The sequence below is a fragment of the Camelus bactrianus genome, chromosome 10, assembly GCF_048773025.1.
Source record: "Camelus bactrianus isolate YW-2024 breed Bactrian camel chromosome 10, ASM4877302v1, whole genome shotgun sequence".
In the NCBI taxonomy this organism is placed as follows: Eukaryota; Metazoa; Chordata; class Mammalia; order Artiodactyla; family Camelidae; genus Camelus; species Camelus bactrianus.
The window spans coordinates 47,593,763-47,613,229 of NC_133548.1; the positions used below are offsets into that span (position 1 = coordinate 47,593,763).

General features: G+C 35.0%; 1 protein-coding gene and 1 pseudogene across 1 annotated transcript in view; one reads left to right on the forward strand and one right to left on the reverse strand.

Annotated features, from left to right (window-relative positions):
- Positions 1-19,467, reverse strand: part of FCHSD2 (FCH and double SH3 domains 2) — a 194,461-nt gene that overhangs the window by 24,503 nt on the left and 150,491 nt on the right. Inside the window, exons 12-13 of the mRNA XM_010973089.3 lie at positions 18,555-18,659; positions 3,140-3,301 (exon numbers count right to left, since the gene is read on the reverse strand). Coding sequence (XP_010971391.1) covers positions 3,140-3,301; positions 18,555-18,659 — 267 coding nt within the window. The remainder of the gene's footprint in view (positions 1-3,139; positions 3,302-18,554; positions 18,660-19,467) is intronic.
- On the forward strand, positions 14,950-17,211 carry LOC141578882 (large ribosomal subunit protein eL36-like; annotated as a pseudogene).

The following is a 19,467-nucleotide window of genomic DNA, read 5'->3' on the forward strand; positions in this document are numbered from 1 at the left end:
TAAAATATTCAGAAAACCATGTTGTAAACAGATGTACTCTCATCCAGGCTTTGTTGTTCCATTTATAGAGCACAGGCAGAGTAGATTTAGCATAACTATTAAGGGCCTTAGGATTTTTGGAAAGGTAAATGAACACTGGCTTCAACTTAAAGTCACCAACTTCATTAGCCCGTAACAAGAGAGTCAGCCTGTCCTTTGAAGCTTTGAAGCCAGGTGTTGACTTCTCCTTTCTAGCTGTGAAAGTCCTAGAGGCATGCTTCCCAAGGCTGGTGTATCTACACTGAAAACATATTGTTTAGTGTAGCTGCCATCATCAATGATCTCAGCTAGATCTTCTGGATAACTGGCTGCAGCTTCTACATCAGCACTTGCTGCTACACCTTGTACTTTTATGTTATGGAGACAGTTTTTTTTTCCTTAAACCTCATGAACCAACCTCTGCTAGCTTCAAATTTTTCTTCAGCTTCCTCACCTCTCTCAGCCTTCAGAGAACTGAAGAGAGTTAGGGCCTTGCTTTGGCTCAAGTGAATGTTGTGGTTAGTCTGATTTTCTACCCAGAACACTAAAACTTCCTCCCTATCAGTCATAAGGCTGTTTTGCTTATCATTCATGTATTCACTGGAGCAGCACTTTCACTTTCCTTCAAGAACCTTTCCTTTGCATTCACAACATGGCTAATTGGCTCAAGAGGCCTAGCTTTCAGCCTATCTCAGCTTTTGACATGCTTTCCTCCCTAAGCTTAATCATTTCTAGCTTTTGATTTAAACTGAGAGATGTGCAATTCTTCCTTTCACTTGAACACTTTGTAGGTTATTAATTGGCCTCATTTCAATATTGCTGCATCTCAGGGAACAGGGAGGCCAGAGGAGAGGGAGAGAGAGGGGGAATGGCTGGTTGGTGGAGCAGTCAGAACACACACAATATTTATCAATTAAGTTTGTTGTCTTTTAATGAGTGCACTTCATGGCACCCCAAAACATTACAACGGTAATACCACAGATTACTAAAACAAATATAATAATAATGAAAAAGTTTAAAATACTGTGAGAATCACCAAAATGTGACAGAGACACAAAGTGAGCAAATGCTGTTAGAAAAATAGTGTACAATAGACTTGTTCAATGCAGGGTTGCCACAAACATTCAATTTGTGAAAAATGTAATTATCTGTGAAGCTCAGTAAAGTGAAGTGCAACAAAATGAGATCTATTAAGCTTTACTGACAGCATTTCACAAAATCATTTGATTTTTAGAGTTGAAGGAGATTCTTAGGATCTCTGATACCCAGAGAAAAGTGACTTTTTCCAAGGTGTGTTGATGAGTTAAGAGTTAGCAATTTTGAGTTTGCTACACAATAGCCCAGTCATACACTGCCATGTATCATTAAGATCCATAAAGGGTAGGGGAGGGTATAGCTCAAGTGGTAGAGCGCATGCTTAGCATGCATGAGGTCCTGGTTTCAATCCCCACTACCTCCTCTAAGAATCAATCAATCAATCAATCAATCCATCAAATTACCTCCCCCCACCAAAAAAAAAAAAAAATCCATAAAGGTTTGTCTGCTCTACCAGCTTGCAACCTCTTTGAGGAGAGAGACCAAGTCTTGTTCATCTCTGATAGGTCTAGGAAGTAGGCATATAGGTGGTAAATGCCTGCCCAGTTGATTAAGTTAGAAAAGGTACTAGCCTGAAAAAAATCATGGGTATAATTGGTTGCCAACAGTACTGCTGAAGAAGCAAGTATGTGCCTGGAAATAAATTGCTATCATCATAAGTTCTGTTAAACAGGATAACCTAAAGTAGATGAAAACTGTGACTTTTAAAATATCCAGCAGGAAGAGACATTCCATGACACAGAGCAACTCTGTTGTACTGGAAACAGGGCAAACTCTTCTAACCCCAAAGTCAGATGGGTAGTATGTGCCTGTTTTCCCCAGCTGAATTATCATTAATAGTGAAATAAAAATAAACCTTCAATAGATTGTTTTTCCTTAAAATGCACACCCACACACAATCCTTTTTAAATGTGCAAGTATATCTCATTAGAAAATCAGATATGTGAAAAAATTGACAAACCTTCCAGGAATGTTCTTAGACTTTGGCCAGATTCTCTAGCAAGGATTCCTTTTATCTGAAGGGCATAAGCATTGAAGAGGCACTATGAATATAGTGGGAAGTTGGGAGATTATAGAATTTTAGCTTTTAGTTTGCTACTACTATTCCATCTATCTGTCTATCCATTAATCCACTGCATTCTTCAACAGATATTTATTGAGTACCTACTGTGCCAGGCACTTTGCTGTGCAGAGCACTGAACAAGGAAGACACAGAAATTACATTCCAGAGAGGGAGACAGACAATAAACAAAAGAAAACAAGTCAAGAAGACAAGTACAGATTGTAATAAATGCCATAAGGAAATAAACTGGATGAGACAGAGTGGTAGAGAGACAGCAGCAGAAAATATTTCAGTCTGACCAGCTAGGCATCATATATCTACCCATGTAGTATCAGGCAAATCACTGAACTTTTCTGATACTCAGATCTTCAGGATGAAAAACTAAGGTTGAACTGGATGACATCAGAGTGGAAAAAGCCTTGGACTTGAAGTAAGAAAACTTTAGCTTGAGTTCTAGCCTTGCTTGTAAAACTATACCTGCAGCACTGTTTCCCTGATGAAAGATACTGTGAGCAAAGTGTGACAGCCCTTGTGAACTGAAAAGACTATGCCACAGAATAAGAGTATTCCTTTCCCTCCTTTAAGAGTGTTTACAACTCTCTGGATGTTTATTCTCATTTACACAGAAGAAAACCTCTGAGAACTCTGAAAATACTCGATTAAAACTTTATTCTGCTACTTTCAGATAAGCAGCATATCTACTTCATGAATGGAGATAATGATAAGCTTACTAGTGATAGTATACTCTTCACTTCACATTTTTAAAAAGTGCTATTTTTTAATCCTTCTTTCTTTCCTGCACTGTTTAACTCAATTAGTGACAGACTAAAGGGGAAAAAAAAACAAGCAAAACTATTATTTTTTTCTTTAAAATTTTGGCTATTATCAAGTTTGGCTACATAGTCAAAGAAAAGTATCCTTCTCTGAAAGTCGGCCCAAGACATCTAAGAAGAGAAACCATACCGAGTGCAAGGTTCCATTATTGGTCACTGCAGGAAGGCGGGCCCATCGCTCGCTTTCCAGCTCTTCCATCACTTGGTTCATTGCACTCTTTAGCCATGTGTCCACAGAAACACCGATTTGCTTTAGTAGGTCCAGCCGGGCTTCAGCTTTCAACTTAATTATCTAAGAAAACAGAGAAAATGGTCAGAAATCAAAACTTCTTTTTCTCAAATAGATTGTTAAGTTATTCCTGACTTATTAATTAGAACAATCTTGGTATTCACAAATAGATATTAATTAATTGTTCACTTGGAGAGAGGGAGAGGGGAAGACTATGGGAGGGGGACACAAGAACAGGAATCAGAGCCTGCTGACAATGGCAAAAGGCACACTCGCATTTTGACAATACACATCAAATACAACTTCTGAATAGGAAGATATTAATGCATCATAAAGTCTGCTTTCTTTTCCTCTTAATAAGGCTATGCCTCAGAACATCCTAAAATTTAGCATTTTCAACAGCCTTCTAACCCATCTCCTGGACTCTTCGTTCTCCGCTATAATCTATCTTTTACAAGTCTACAAAAGATCTCATCAGTCACTCCCCTGCTTAAAAACTTCCATGATTCCTGACTGCCTGCTGAGTAAAGATTTTAAGTTAAATTATGATGCAACTGTCAGAAACAGCAGAAATTGAGAAGAAATAGTTCCTATTGTCCAAACTGAAGAAACGGAAAGAATGCCTATTCTTTGGCTCTTGTTCCAAGACATGAGCAAGTAACCATAGAACCAGTTTAAACCTGTCCCAATCAAACAGCAACTGCTCTGCTTCAATAGCCAAGCCTCTGAGTCAATCAGTGACAGCCCCATGCTTCTGCAGGGCAGTCAGTCAACCACAGCCTCACTCCAGTAAGCATCAGTAGTCAAGCTTCCACTCCTGCTTCCCACAGTCCACCCATCTCTATACACCACAGTTAAAAGTGAGCTCATAGGTAAAACATTCTCAGTTTTGAAAATCTGCCAATCCTTGAAATCCACACTTCTCAAAATCTTACATATCAGATGGCTTTGTTCATTGTATTTTTAAAGTATCATTCTTTTTGCTTTAGCAGCTTCATTGTTCCTCATATTAGGATGATGGTCTTTTCTTTCAACATTTGAAGGCTCCACTGAGATAATTTTGAGGACCTTCACTTGATGGCCTTCTGTGGAACTCCTGGACAATGCAATGTGCTCACTGAGCCCTTCTGGTATGCAATTTTGATTACTCTCTGAATTCTCAGCTGAGGGAGCTGGTATCAAAAAGGATCTGAGCTCTGACTTTGTTTCCCTGAGTTCTCATTGCTGAATTTATTTTTGTACTTCTGAGATTTTAAAGTGAGATAAAATTTACATTACACAAAATTCACTGTCTTAATCATTTTAAAGTATACAATTCATTGGTTTTGGATATCGTATAGACCTTTATATAAAGTATTAGATTTTTTGCTTGGAGGCACACAATTTGGAAAACAGTCTTGTAAAAATCTTATTCTTCTAGTAATATTTTTTTGGCAACAACTTTACTGAGATAAAACTCATATACTATACAATTCATCCATTTAAACTGTATAATACAATTGATTTATAGTATATGCACAGATATGTACAACTATTACCACAGTCAATTTTAGAATATTTTAATCACCTCCAAAAGAAACCACATATCCTTTAGCTATTGCTCCCTTATCCCTTACTCCCTGTAGACTCTGGCAACCACTAATCTTTCTCTTTCTATAGATTTGCCTATTCTGAACATTTAATATAAATACAATATATGATCTTTTGTCTGGCTTCTTTCACTTAGCATAATGTTTTCAAGGTTCATCCATATTGTAACATGTATCAGTATTTCATTCCTTTTTACGGATACTGTGAAGATGTAACACATTTTGTTTATCCATTTGTCAGTTGATAGACATCTGGGTTGTTTCCGTTTTTCAGCTAATATGAATAATGTTACTATAAACATTAACATACAAGTTTTTGTGTAGGTATGTGTTTTTATTTCTCTCAGATATATACCTAGTCATAAAGTACTGGTATGTTTAAATTATTATAGCAAATGTCAGACTATTTTCCAAAGCAGCTGCCTCATTTGATAACCCTACCAACAGGGTATGAGGGTTACCACTTCTTCACATCCTGGTGAACACCTGCTAATGTATGCCCTTTTTGATTCTAGTCCTCCTAGTGGGTGTGAAGTGGCATCTCATTATGGCTTTGATTTGTATTTCCCTGATGACTAATGATGTCAAGCATCTTTTCATATGCTTATTGATCATTTGTATATCTTCTTCAGGAGAAATGTCTATTCGGAACCTTTGCCCATTTTTAAATTGGGTTGTCTTTTTATTTATTTATTTATTTTTACCTTTGTCTCTTTATTGTAAGAGTTTTTGTTTTCTAGATAAAAGTTCCTATCAAATGCATAATTTGCAAATATTTTTTCCCATTCTGTGGGTTGTCTTTAACTTTCTTGATAGTGTCTTGTGAAGCATAAATGTTTTTAAATTTTTATTAAGTTGAATTTATCTATTTTTCTCTTTTGTTGCTTGGATTTTTGGTGTCATATCTGGGAAATTAACCCAAGGTCACAAAGACTTATCCCTATGGTTTCTTGTAAGCGTTTTATAGATTTAGGAGTTACATTTGGGTATTTGATCATTTTGAGTTAATTTCTGTATATGGTGTGAAGCAAGGGTCCAGCTACATTCTTTTGCATATGGATATCGACTTGTCTCAGCATCATTCTAGTATGCATTTTAAACTAATACAGGCAGTGAAATGTGTTTTAAAAATGAGTGAACCAACACACCCTTTCTTGGAAATTATAACTGCCAGTCATTTAACTGCTGACGCAAAGAAACAAAGAAAAGAGAGATCGGTATATTCTATTTTCTCAATATCAAGTAACCTGGTTCTCGTAAGATTTATTTTTTATTAGTATTTTACCAAACAAGTGATGAACATGGTATTTGCAAATTTATATTTTTTAGACTACAGTTCCAGAACAAACATTGCTAGCTTTCCTTTAGAGTTCCACCTGTTTATCTTTTAACAACTATTTAAAAGCAGAATTTTCCAGCGTTTTCAAATGAATTTTGATAATCTGCCAATTGATTAAAATTCTGCAGAGCATAGCTCTCTGTAACTTGATGGCATTCCAGATACTGTTTGACCAAATCATTTTTAGAACTTGTAAAGAGATAGAGCTTTTAAAAATGATGTTTTGAAAAATCAGATCTTTTAGGATACATAAACTTGGTGTATTAACACTGTCAATTAACCAATTTTAATATGAAGTTGAACAAATAAGCATATCAAAGCGTCAACCCAGACCTGAATTTATGAAACTTTTTGACAGTTATAAAGTCTGTAAACCTCATTTGGACTTAGTTAACTTACCTTCAAAATGACATTTCTCTAAAGATAAGGACTGTGTCTACTATTTAGGTCAATGCTTTGCATATAGTAGGAAATAAATAATGTAGATAATATACTTGCTACTCTAAATTATCTTTGGTATCTTAAAAAAAAAACACACCCCAAACCATTTTTTATCATATGAACTAGGTACTATATGATTATACTATTTCATTTATCCCACACAACAATTCTGGGGATGAATATCATAAACTCTACTTCATAGATGAGAAAAATGATTTAACTAAGGTCATATCAATTGTGGTAAACTGTTATCCCCACTGAAACACGGGAGTCTCCATGTAGCCCCTTCCCACATTGATTCTAGCCTTGTCCATATGATTTTCTTTGGTCAACGGAACATATGGAAATTTGATGGAAGCAGAAGTTTGATAAGAGTGCTACCAGGACTTGATTTCTTGGAATGTGCCTCTACCAGTTCAGCCTATTTAAGGATGAAGGACTATATGGGAAAAAGGCCTAGCCCTCTAGCAGACCCTCTGGCTGAATGGAGCTCCTTGAGTAATCTCAGGCAAAACCTGCAGAAGAACTACATACTCAACAACTAGAATGATGAGAGACAATAAATCACTGTTGTTTTTGCCATAAGGCCAGGTATTTTTTTTTAAGGGAGCAACAGATTATTCTGTTTAAGTAATTTAATTTCCAAATACCTGGGAATTTTCCAGGTCTCTTTCTGATTGATTTCCAATTTAACTCTGAAGGGTCAGAGAACATAATCTGCATAGTATTTATTCTTTTGAATTTACTGAAACTGGTTTATGGTACAGTATATACTCTTGGTGAATATTCCATGCCTACTTTAAAAGAACATATATTCTACTCTTGTGGAGAGGAGTATTCTATAAATGTGAATAAGTAAAGTTGGCTGGTAGTGTTATTCAAGTATTCTATATCTTTACTAATTTTCTAGTTCCTTGTTCTGTCAGTTGCTGAAAGGAGGACTGAAATCTCCAACCACAATCATAGATGCGTTTATTTCTTCATTCAGTTCTGTCAGTTTCTGCTTCAGGTATTTTATAGCTCTATTATTATTTATAAACACATCTAGGATTGTTATGTCTTCCTGATGAAATGATATTATTTTAAAAAATTATTACTTTTCTAATTTTAATTTAAAAAATTAATACAATTTTTAAAGGTTACTTTCCATTTCCAGTTATTACAAAATACTGGCTATATTCCCCACACTGTACAATATATCTTTGAGCTTATCTTACACCCAATAGTTTCTATCTCCCACTTCTCCACCCCTATATTGCCCCTCCATCACTGGTAACCACTAGTTTATTCTCTGTATCTGTGAATCTGCTTCTTTTTTGTTATATTCACTAATTTGTTGGGTTCTTTTTAGATTTTACATATAAGTGATATCATACAGTATTTGTCTTTCTCTGTCAGACTTATTTCACTCAGCGTAATGCCCTTCAAGTCCATCCACGTTGCTGTAAATGACAAAATTTCATGTTTTATGTATTAATATTCCATCATACACACACACACACACACACCCCATATCTTCTTTATCCATTCATCTATTGATGGACACTTAAGCTGCTTCCATATCTTGGCAATTGTAAATAATGCTGCTATGAACACTGGGATGCATACATGATTTTAAATTAGTGTTTTCAGTTTTTTTGGATATATACCCAGGAGTGGTTGCTGATTTTTTGAGAAACCTCCATACTGTTTTCCATGAACTGACCTTATTTTTAATCGTTAGGAATCATTCTTAATATTGCTCATCCTGTCTGAAATTAACATAATGATTCCAGTTTTCCAATACTTAGTATTGCTTCCCTGTGATGAGCAACAGCTGAAATTTCTGCTCAGTTTTTTGCCTTCCAGTTGTTGCTGTTCTTAAGAGTTTCTGCTCCATATGTGTATTTAGGTTTGGCCAAGGATTTGGATGGTTATCTACATGGAAATATGAGAACTTCCTGACACCCAAGCTCAAGCCAGTAAGACTCAGGCTCTCTGCTTGAATTTTAGTTGTACAGCCCTTCATAAAGAGATGCATAATGTAAATATCAACAAGTATAGTCCCATGCTTTGAACAGTCTAATTCCTCTCTAATTATTCTATGCCTTAGGTAATTTCCCCATCTATCAAATAGGCATTTTAAATATTTTTTACCCCAGGTTAATAATTGTTATCTAATAAAGGTTATAAACTAGTCCCTTACTACCAGAAGCAGAAACCCTTTCTTGTAGAGGTATATTCTACATTCAAAGAGAATTCAAAGAAACTCTAAATTTCACTCAGTACAAGGGCTTAATTTTCTGAATGTATAAACAGCTCATACAGCTTAACAAGAAAAAAATAAACAACCCAATCCAAAAATGGGCAGAAGACTTAAACAAGCAATTCTCCAATGAAGACATACAAATGGCCAGTAGGCACATGAAAAAATGCTCAATATCGCTAATTATCAGAGAAATGTACATCAAAACTACAATGAGGTATCACCTCACGTCATTCAGAATGGCCATCATTAAAAAGACCACAAACGATAAATGCTGGAGAGGGTGTAGAGGAAAGGGAACCCTCCTACACTGCTGGTGGGAACGTAGTTTGGTGCAGCCATTATAGAAAACAATATGGAGATTCCTCAAAAAACTAAAGACAGAGTTACCATATGATCCAGCAATCCCACTCCTGGGTATATATCTGGAGGGAACTCTAATTTAAAAAGATACATGTACCCCAATGTCCATAGCAGCACTAATTACAAGAGCTAGGGCGCAGAAACAACATAAATGTCCATCGACAGATGTCCATAGATAAAGAAGCTGTGATACTATTTTCACAATGGAATATCACTCAGCCATAAAAAAGAACAACATAATGCCATTTGCAGCAACATGGATGGACCTGAAGATCATCATTCTAAGTGAAGTAAGCCAGAAAGAAAGAGAAAAACACCATATGATATCACTCATATGTGGAATCTTAAAAAAAAAAGATACAAATGAACTTATTTACAAAACAGAAACTGACTCACAGACATAAAAAACAAATTTATGGTTACCAGGGGGAAAAGGGGGATGAGTAGGGATAAATTGGGAGTTCAAGATTTGCAGACACTGACTACTATACATAAGATAGATAAACAACAAATTTCTTCTGTATAGCACAGGGAACTATATTCAGTATCTTGTAGTAACCTATAATGAAAAAGAATATGAAACGAATTTATCTATGTGTATGTATGACTGAAACATTATGCCGTCTACCAAAACTTGACTCAACATTGTAAACTGACTATACTTCAATTTAAAAAAAATGCATCAATAAAAGAAAAAAAATTGCACTCAGTAGTTTAAGAATATTTGTATTGTACTTTTGAAACTGTTTAATATATACTGCAGGATAGCAATAAAATATTAGGATAATATTAGGAAGCAAAATTTTTAACATGAGAAAACATATAAATATAAAATCAAAGAAGTTTAATTACATCTTTCTAATTTTAAATTTTCAATGAAAATATCAATATGAACTTACAATTAAAAAAATTCCTAGCTCTAAGCAAAGAAAGGGCCAAGTAATAAATGACACTCATAACAACAAGCATCTTCACAGCCTAGACTTTAGTATCTAAAAACTATTCTCTATTAAAAGAGTTCCTTGGAGAAATGGCTAATTCTAAGTCTGAGCAGGGAAAATACAAGGTGAGGCTAAGATAGCTTGCTGTGCTAGAAATCAAAAAAATGTTCAAAGATTAATGGAAGTCAGCTTAAATGGACTCTCATGGGCCAAATTTAGACAATATAGGGCTTAAAAAAGGACAGTTATAATACTCAAAATATATTAAATGAATAAAAATCCATAATAAATTGAGAATACATACAAGTGGGACTCCATGAGGAGAAGCAAAGAGTAAGTATTGGGGAAAGAACATCTATCATGGAGCTGTGAACTGAGAAGTTTCCAGAGCTTGTACAGGGCTGAAAAATGCTTCAGTTGTATCCAGTCAGAGTTGAGAGGCCAGAGATCTTATCTGGTACCCATGGCATAAAAAGGAACTGTAGAAAGGAAACGTATCAAGAATAGGGCAAAATTAGCCCTTCTGGAAAGGCTACTCTAAACCAACACAAAGCTTAAAAACAAGCCTTGAACTGATCTGCAGATCAAACTGACCCAGCTGCCGAAACACAAGTCAATAGTATTTAAAAGAAGAAAGGAGAATTCAGATACTCAATAGCCAGTCACAATTTCTAGCATTCATTAAAAAAAAAAAAAAAAAAAGAAGTACTAAGTATTTAAATAGCAGAAAAATATAAGCCATGACAAAAGGAAAAGTTAGTCAATAGAAAGAGAGCTAGATATGATGGACTGAGTAGACAAGGACTTTAAAGTCACTATCATAAATATACTTAAGGATTTAAAGAACAACATGAAGATAAATAGGAGTGAATTGGAAGATATAAAGATCCAAATAACCTTGACTGTGGTGGTAGTTTCATAGGTGTATAGATCTATCAAAATTCATCAAATTGTACATCTGAAATATGTGTAGTTTATTGTACAGAAATTATACCACAACAAAGTTGTTTAAAAACAAAGACCAAAATAGAACTTACAGAGCTGAAAATGTAGTATCTGAAATCAAAATTCACAAGATAGTTTTAGTAGTAGGTTAAACACTACAGAAAAAAAGATCAATGAACTTGAATACATAGTAACTCATCAAACTGAGATTAAGGTAAAAAATAAGGTTGGATAAAAGTGTGTGGAGTGATCTTTGTATGTAATACGTAGGACAATATCAAGTGATCGAACATTCAGGTTGTTGAAGTTAAACTAACCTAAGTGACAGAAAGCAGATCAGTTGTTGCCTGGTCACTAAAGAACTTTTGGGGTGATAGAAATATTTCATATCTTGACTGTGGTGGTAGATATTTAGAGGTATGCATTTGTCAAGGCATATCAAATTGCTTACTTGAAATGGTTACATTTCATGGTACATATATTATACCTTGATAGAGTTGATTTTTAAAATTCTATGATGTCAATAATGATACTTAAGAAAGGAAAATATTCTTTTGCTGCCACTGGAGGTGACTAGTACTTGCTTATTACAATGGAAAAAAAAAAGAATCTTAATGGTGGAAAGATATGGTAGTGTCACCTTAATTAAAAGTGACCATTCTGGAAAACAGTGTGGAGATTCCTCAAAAGACTAGGAATAGACTTACCATATGACCCAGGAATCCCACTCCTGGGCTTACATCCAGAAGGAACCCTACTTCAGGATGACACCTGCACCCCAATGTTCATAGAAGCATTATTTACAATAGCCAAGACATGGAAACAGCCTAAATGTCCATCAATAGGTGACTGGATAAAGAAGATGTGGTATATTTATACAATGGAATACTACTCAGCCATAAAAACCGACAACATAACGCTATTTGCAGCAATATGGATGCTCCTGGAGAATGTCATTCTAAGTGAAGTAAGCCAGAAAGAGAAAGAAAAATACCATATGAGATCGCTCATATGTGGAATCTAAAACAAACAAACATAGAATCAAACAAACAAAGCATAAATACAAAACAGAAACAGACTCAGACATAGAATACAAACTTGTGGTTGCCAAGGGGGTGGAGGGTGGGAAGGGATAGACAGGATTTCAAAATTGTTGAATAGATAAACAAGATTACACTGTATAGCACAGGGAAATATACACAAAATCTTATGGTAGCTCACAGAGAAAAAAATGTGACAATGAATATATATATGTTCATGTATAACTGAAAAATTGTGCTGAACTCTGGAATTTGACACAACATTGTAAAATGATTATAAATCAATAAAAAATGTTAAAAAAAAGTGACCATTCTTGCATTGTGATGAGAGTTGCTTGTATTATTTCTTTTCATAGGGCTTGTTGATGATATTGTTAATCTCCTTTACAAGAATATATTTTGTTAATGTTTTATATGCACTTGAGATGAATATTCTTCATCACTGGGATGTAGGCTCAGTATATATTCATAGGAAATACTTCATTTATTAGGCTTATTTTTATGTGTGTACTCTTGATTAGTCTTGGACCAAAAAAATTATGTATTCAAGTCTTCCACCCAAAAAAGTGACTATTCTTAGCATCAATAAGAAGACAATGTGATAAAAACATAATGTGATGAAAAACATCGCATCATCTATAAAGTATTCTTGTCGAAAATACAGACTATCATCAGGTCTTTAATTTAACTTTCATTTTATAGAATAAATATAAACACATAAAGCCAATATTGCAAAATATTAATAGCTGAAATTAGCATGCTGGAAAACACATATTTATTCTTTCTTTTGTATGCTTGAAAATTTTCACAGTAAAACTGGAAGAAAGTGATTAGTCAAGAGGTCTGCTAACATACTATATTATAAGAGTATAGTGAAACCCCACAATAATAGGTCTGGAGGTAATGTAAATTTAGATATAACATTGGAAATTTTGTTTTTATAGCTGGTTTACCCTTAGCGTTTCATTAACTGTGCAGTAATAAGGACTCCTATTTTATGCAACTGAAATTTTTAGACTTCTCTTATAGCAATATGGCAAGGGTCTTACCATTTTTGAATCATTGAATACACAGGTGACATTGTAATTTTGAATTCCTGATATACAACAAAACCTTGTAAGATGATAATTTTAAAAACTGTACCTATGAAAATGCATATACATAGACAATAACTGATTTTATTTTTGGTTTTGTTAATTCATGTGATATCATGTACTCTGGCTTTCAACTGAACATTCAATTCAGATCACAGAATATACTTAATATCTTGCAGAAAGAATCGTATAGTTGACAGTTCCTCCTGCAGACTTTACACCAAATATGAGTTATTAAAAATTTCTGGATATCTTTGACTTCTTACATTAACTTCCTCCTCTTCATGTTTAACATTTCACTGTTAAAGAGAAAACTGTCCTCAACCCAAGTAAAGGTACAATTTAAACATAAAAAATTATTGTGCCCTGAAACAATGTAAGTCATGTACAGCTTCCCAAAAACGGCATTTAAAACTCTTGATTTCCTGGCAAGCTGCTTTAAAAATAGGTATGATATGCCAGACCAAGAATGTATGCTCATCTGTGTGACAAAAGGCATTTCAGAAAATTCAAATACTTAAATATCAGGAAATGAAAATTGCTACTAAAGTTTAATATAAGCAGATATTGCTTCATTTCAATTCTTAAATAAGTCAGGGGCTGCAAACAGTAGCACAAGTACAAACAATCATAGAGATCATAGCAACAGTTTGTTCATCACTGTATGTCTGCTATATTCATTCATATCTGGTACACAGCAGGCATTCATTAAGTGTTTCTTAAACAAATCAATTAGTGAATCTGTCTCCAAACTAACCAGTCAATAATTAACTAAGCACTATATAACTCCTATTACATTATTCTTTGGAAAAGCACAACCTATTTATATTTTCAATTTCTTATGATTAGAATAATTTTTTAATCTATTACTGAGTACGATGAAGGTTTCTATTCTGATTAGCAACACTGAATGGAAACACAATATAGAAAAGACTAGATAAAGCAGATTAATTAACAAGAGAGGGTAACATTCATTTTAGTAGGAGTTAAAAACCAAACATGAAGAATATAATGGAATTTTAACTAGCTTTCTCCTTTTTACGTAAGTGTTTATAATAAAGTAAATAACTATTGAATGGGAAGAGAAAATCCAATGCAAATGATAAACAGGCAAAATAAAGAAAAAAGGAATCTACTGAAACCATCAGTCAATTCTTCTGAAGGCTCTTGTGGTCTAGTCTATCCAAAAATTTCATTATGACAATCCTATATTGCCCCATACTACCCTCATATTTGCCATCTAATTTTAGCTGGGTTATTTTCTGTATCTGAGCGGAAATCATATGAGAGATCACCTTAAGATAGCAGTGGGGTTAACTACATTTCACAGATACTCAAAACTGAAATAATGGATCTCGCATTGTGATTTTTAGCATATTCCATATTTTTGGTAAGAAAATTATCTTTGAGAATGCAGATTTAAATACCAATATCAAGAGAGATGAGACATTCTGTTGTGGGAATCTCACTTTGTATTTTTAGCTTTAAGCTAACAAACACAGGGCAGTTTAGCACATTCATGGAAATAACAGGTCATTCAGTCTAAACACAGACTCTGTGTGACTGATTAACCTACTCCTGCTACTACTGGAGGATTTGGTGGAGGTAGGGTAACAGATGGCGTCACCATAGATGGAGCCTGGAAATGGAAAATACAGGAGAGAACACACCCTTAGGAAAACTTCTGAGATTCGTCCTGTTCCATCAAGGCTCTGAAACTGGGTTCACCCAAAGTTTGGAGAAGCAAACAGGAATAGCTCTTCTATACAAGCCAACATTTCTCAAACTAGGCAAGGGCTTGCCAACAGTACTTGGCCAGCACCCTAGGGTAGTGGTTTAGCCATGATCCTGAATTCAGTGAGGAAAATGGCTATTTATTGTTCACCCTAGTCTCTTGACTATGGAGGCTGTGGATCATTTGTCAGGAATGAAGGAGAGCTAGGGTTACTGGGACTTCTCTACAGCAGGCAGATAGCAAACCTTTCTGGTTCAGATCACTTCCATGGGATTGTGCCAAATGCATGCTCATGGTCCCTGTGTTTGCCTATGCTGCTTCTCCTCGCATCACCATCCACCTCCTAACCCTGCCCCAACCACTGAAATACTTCCTCAAAGCCTCTGGAGTCTTTCATTGCGGCAGCCATTGGAGAGAAGCAGCCATGGCTCTGAGCTACCCCATACCCTGGGCTTCAAACAAAGCCCACGAGGTGACCAAGAACATGAGCATGAGAGGCATGCCACCACGGGCACCTTGCAAGCACACCAAGTTCATGTGGGACATTATCCAGGTGTGTGGCTTCGCACGTTATGAGCAGTGGGCCATGGAGCTACTCAAGATCTCCTAGGACAAGTGGGCCCTCAAGTTCATCAAGAAACGTGTGAGGACACACATCTGCACCAAGAGGAAGAGAAAGGAGCTGAGCAACATCCTGGCCACCAAGAGGAAAGTGACAGCCAAGAAGGATTGAGCCCCTCCCCTGTGCATAATAAACCTTTTCAAAAACAAACAACCCCCCCCAAACAAAAACAAATAACCTCTAGAGATCTGAAGGGGTATCTGAAAATCATTAGTTTATATTAACATTCAACCCAATGCAAAAATTCCTTGTATAGACTCTTTTGTACACTTAAAGTGCTACATCACATCTCAGGGCAGCTTATTCTGTTGTTGGACAGATCTAATTATTAGAAAGTATTTCCCAATAGCAAGCTCAGGGGGAGGGTATAGCTCAAATGGTAAAGCGCAAGCTTAGCGTGCATGAGGTCATAGGTTCAATCCCCAGTACCTCCTCTAAAAATAAATAAAGAAACCTAGTTACCTCCCTCTGCCAAATAAAACTAAAAAAAAAGAAAGACAATAAAAGCAAGCTCAAATCTGCCTCCTTCCCACCTTCTTCTTTTGGTTCAAGTTCTGCCTCTTGAGGTTGCATGGCATAAATCTGTGCTATCCCTTTCTCATCTGACAGCACCCCTCTTAAATCCTACCTCTTTTGTGTGACCGGCCCTAACAACTCTTCTCACAGTGATCTCTGTGTCCACTAGGCTCCTTAAGTATTCAGTTATACTCATGTGAACCACTCCTCAGTACTTAGGCTTTGCAGTCTTTATCTTTGGCATTCTTTAAGCTTTCCCAACATGAACATATTTTTCTTGAAGGCTGAACATTCTCAGTCTTTTCTAACCGTCCGCTTTCACATCCCTTCACTATATTACACTGGGTAGATAACTATACACAAGTGTGCACAGGTCCTCCATGAACTGGTCCTAACCACAGTGACTTTACTTACTTTCTACCATATTTCCTTACAAAAATCCTCCACTATAATCAAATCCAACTGCCAAACTATACGCTATGTCTTCCTCCTTTGCAAATAACTTTCTTTTCTATCTCAACCTCTTCCCCTCTAGGAAAAGGGAGTATTAGCTCAAGGTACATGAACTTCTGGACATTGTATAAAATGTACATTTTTTTTTGTGGGAGAGAGAATTTCATACTTTCATACAATCCTCAAAGGGTCCCATGACCCTCCAAAAGAGTAAAACCTACTGTTGTAAAATTTTTTTGCCTTGTCTGCTTAACCAATTCTTCTCTATTCTTAAAAGATCAGCTTTTGGAATGCAATTAGAGCATTCTCTAACACTATATACAAAAATAAACTCAAATGGATTAAAGACCTAAATATAAGACTGGATATTATAAAACTCTTCAAGGAAAACAGGCAGAACACTCTTTGACATAAACTGTAGCAATATTTTTTTCAAATTAGCTCCTAGACTAATGGAAATAAAAGCAAAAATAAACAAATGGGACCTAATTAAACTTAAAAGCTTTTGTACAGCAAAGGAAACCATAAACAAAACAAAAATACAACCTACAGAGTGGGAGAAAATATTTGCAAATGACATGACCGATAAGGAACTAATTTCCAAAACACACAAACGGCTCATACAGCTTAATAAAAAAAAAAAACAAAAACACAAACACAATCAAAAAGTAGGCAAAAGACCTAAACAGACATTTCTTTAAAGACATATAGATGGCCAACAGGCACATGAAAAGATGCTCAATATCACTAATTATTAGAGAATTGCAAATCAAAACTACAATGAGGTATCACCTCACACCAGTCAGAATGGCCATTGTTAAAAAGTCTTCAAATAATAAATGCTGGAGAGGCTGTGGAGAAAAAAAAGGAACCCTCCTGCACTGTTGGTGGGAATGTAAATTGGTGCAACCACTATGGAGGACAGTATGGAGGTTCCTTAAGAAACTAAAAATAGACTTAACCATATGATCCAGCAATCTCACTCCAGGGCATGCATCTGGAGAAAACTATAATTCGAAAAGACACATGCACCCCAGTGTTCACAGCAGCACTATTAACAATAGCCAAGACATGGAAGCAACCTAAATGTCCACTGACAGATGAATGGATAAAAATGATGTGGTATATATACACAATGGAATATTACTCAGCCATAAAAATGAATGAAATAATGACATTTGTAGCAACATGGATGGACCTAGAGATTACCATATTAAGTGAAGTAAGTCAGACTGAGAAAGATAAATATCATATGATATCACTTATATGTGAAATCTAAAAAAATGATACAAATTCTATTTCCAATCCAAAACCAGACTCACAGACATAAAAAACAAACTATGGTTACCAAAGCGGAAAGGGTAGGGGGAGGGATAAATTAGGAGTCTGGGATTAAAAGATTACTATATATAAAATAAATAAACAACAAGGACCTACTGTGTAGCACAGGGAACTATATTCAATTTCCTATAATAACATATAATGGAAAAGAATATGAAAAGAATAAATATATATGTATGTATATGTATAACTGAATTGCTTTGCTGTACACCTGAAATTAACATTGTAAATCAACTACATTTCAATAAAAAATAAAATTTAAAAAAATCCGCTTTTGCCCCTGGATCCAGTGAACCTTCTATATGGGTGAGATTCTTCTAGGCTCTGAATTTATGTATCTTAATTTCTATACCATTAATTTGACTTATTATGTACCTTGTAAAAACTTTTAAAATTAGCCTTTGCATTGTGACTTAATTCTTTTGTTATTTAATGTTTCATGATTGTAAACGCTTCAAAGTGGGTTCAGTATCTTTTTGTCATGTGTACTACCATAAAGCAGGCACTCAAAAATAATACTCTGGACACAGACTAAGATGGTGAATCATTTTCAAATTAATCAGTGTGTAGAAACTGAATTGTAAAGGTACACAGTCATGGCTGTGATGCTGTTGGAGTGGGGCAAAAATGCCACAGTTAGCTGCCTCCTCACCTCTGCTTTACGAATATTTTCTCTAGCTTCATCTATTTTCTGTTCCAACTCTGTTCGGCTTTGTTCTGATACTGCAACTCCATGACATTCCAGATCATCTAGAACCTATTAAAGAAAATAGGAAAATGATGACTATTTTTTATTTTTCTCTTTTTTTCTTAAGTGATTATAGTATTTAGATAATTTAAAAGACTTTAGTGACAAATGACCATGACTCCATTTTTAACTTTTAATTTTTTATTTATTTACTTGATAATTAAAGAAAAAACTGAAATAATTACAGTTTTAATAATAAATTGCAAAAGTAGTACAGGGAGTCTCTTCACCCAGCTTCCTCCAAAGATAACTTATATAACTATAGCATAATATAAAACCCAGGAAAATGACATTTGCCCTATCTGTAAACTTAATGTCGATTACATGTTTTTATATATATAGCTTTAATTTTTAAAAATTACATGAATATAAAGCATTGTTTAAAAAATAACTAATAAAAAATGGCAAAAAGTCTATTGTATCTGCACACCCCACCATGTGCCCCCCACCTCTAGATAATCACTGTCCCATCAACTTATTTGTACTTTACCAAACCATTTCTTATGTATGTCCTACGTATTTGCACAGTTTTGTTTAAAAAATAATGAAATGACAGCTATCATCCTTCATTGTGTCTAAGAAACTTACGTGTGTATACAGAATGACTTCATTCTCTAATCCATAGATTCAACAGTACAACTGTACCATACTTTATTTACTCTTACTCTATTGCTATTTGACTTTCTGAATTTCTTGGTATTATTAACAGTACTGTACAAACAATCTAGTCAATGACTCTTTGAACACATTTGGGAATAAGATAAAAACATAGAAGTGGAAACTGTACATTTTAATAAACATTGCCAAATTGCCCCCA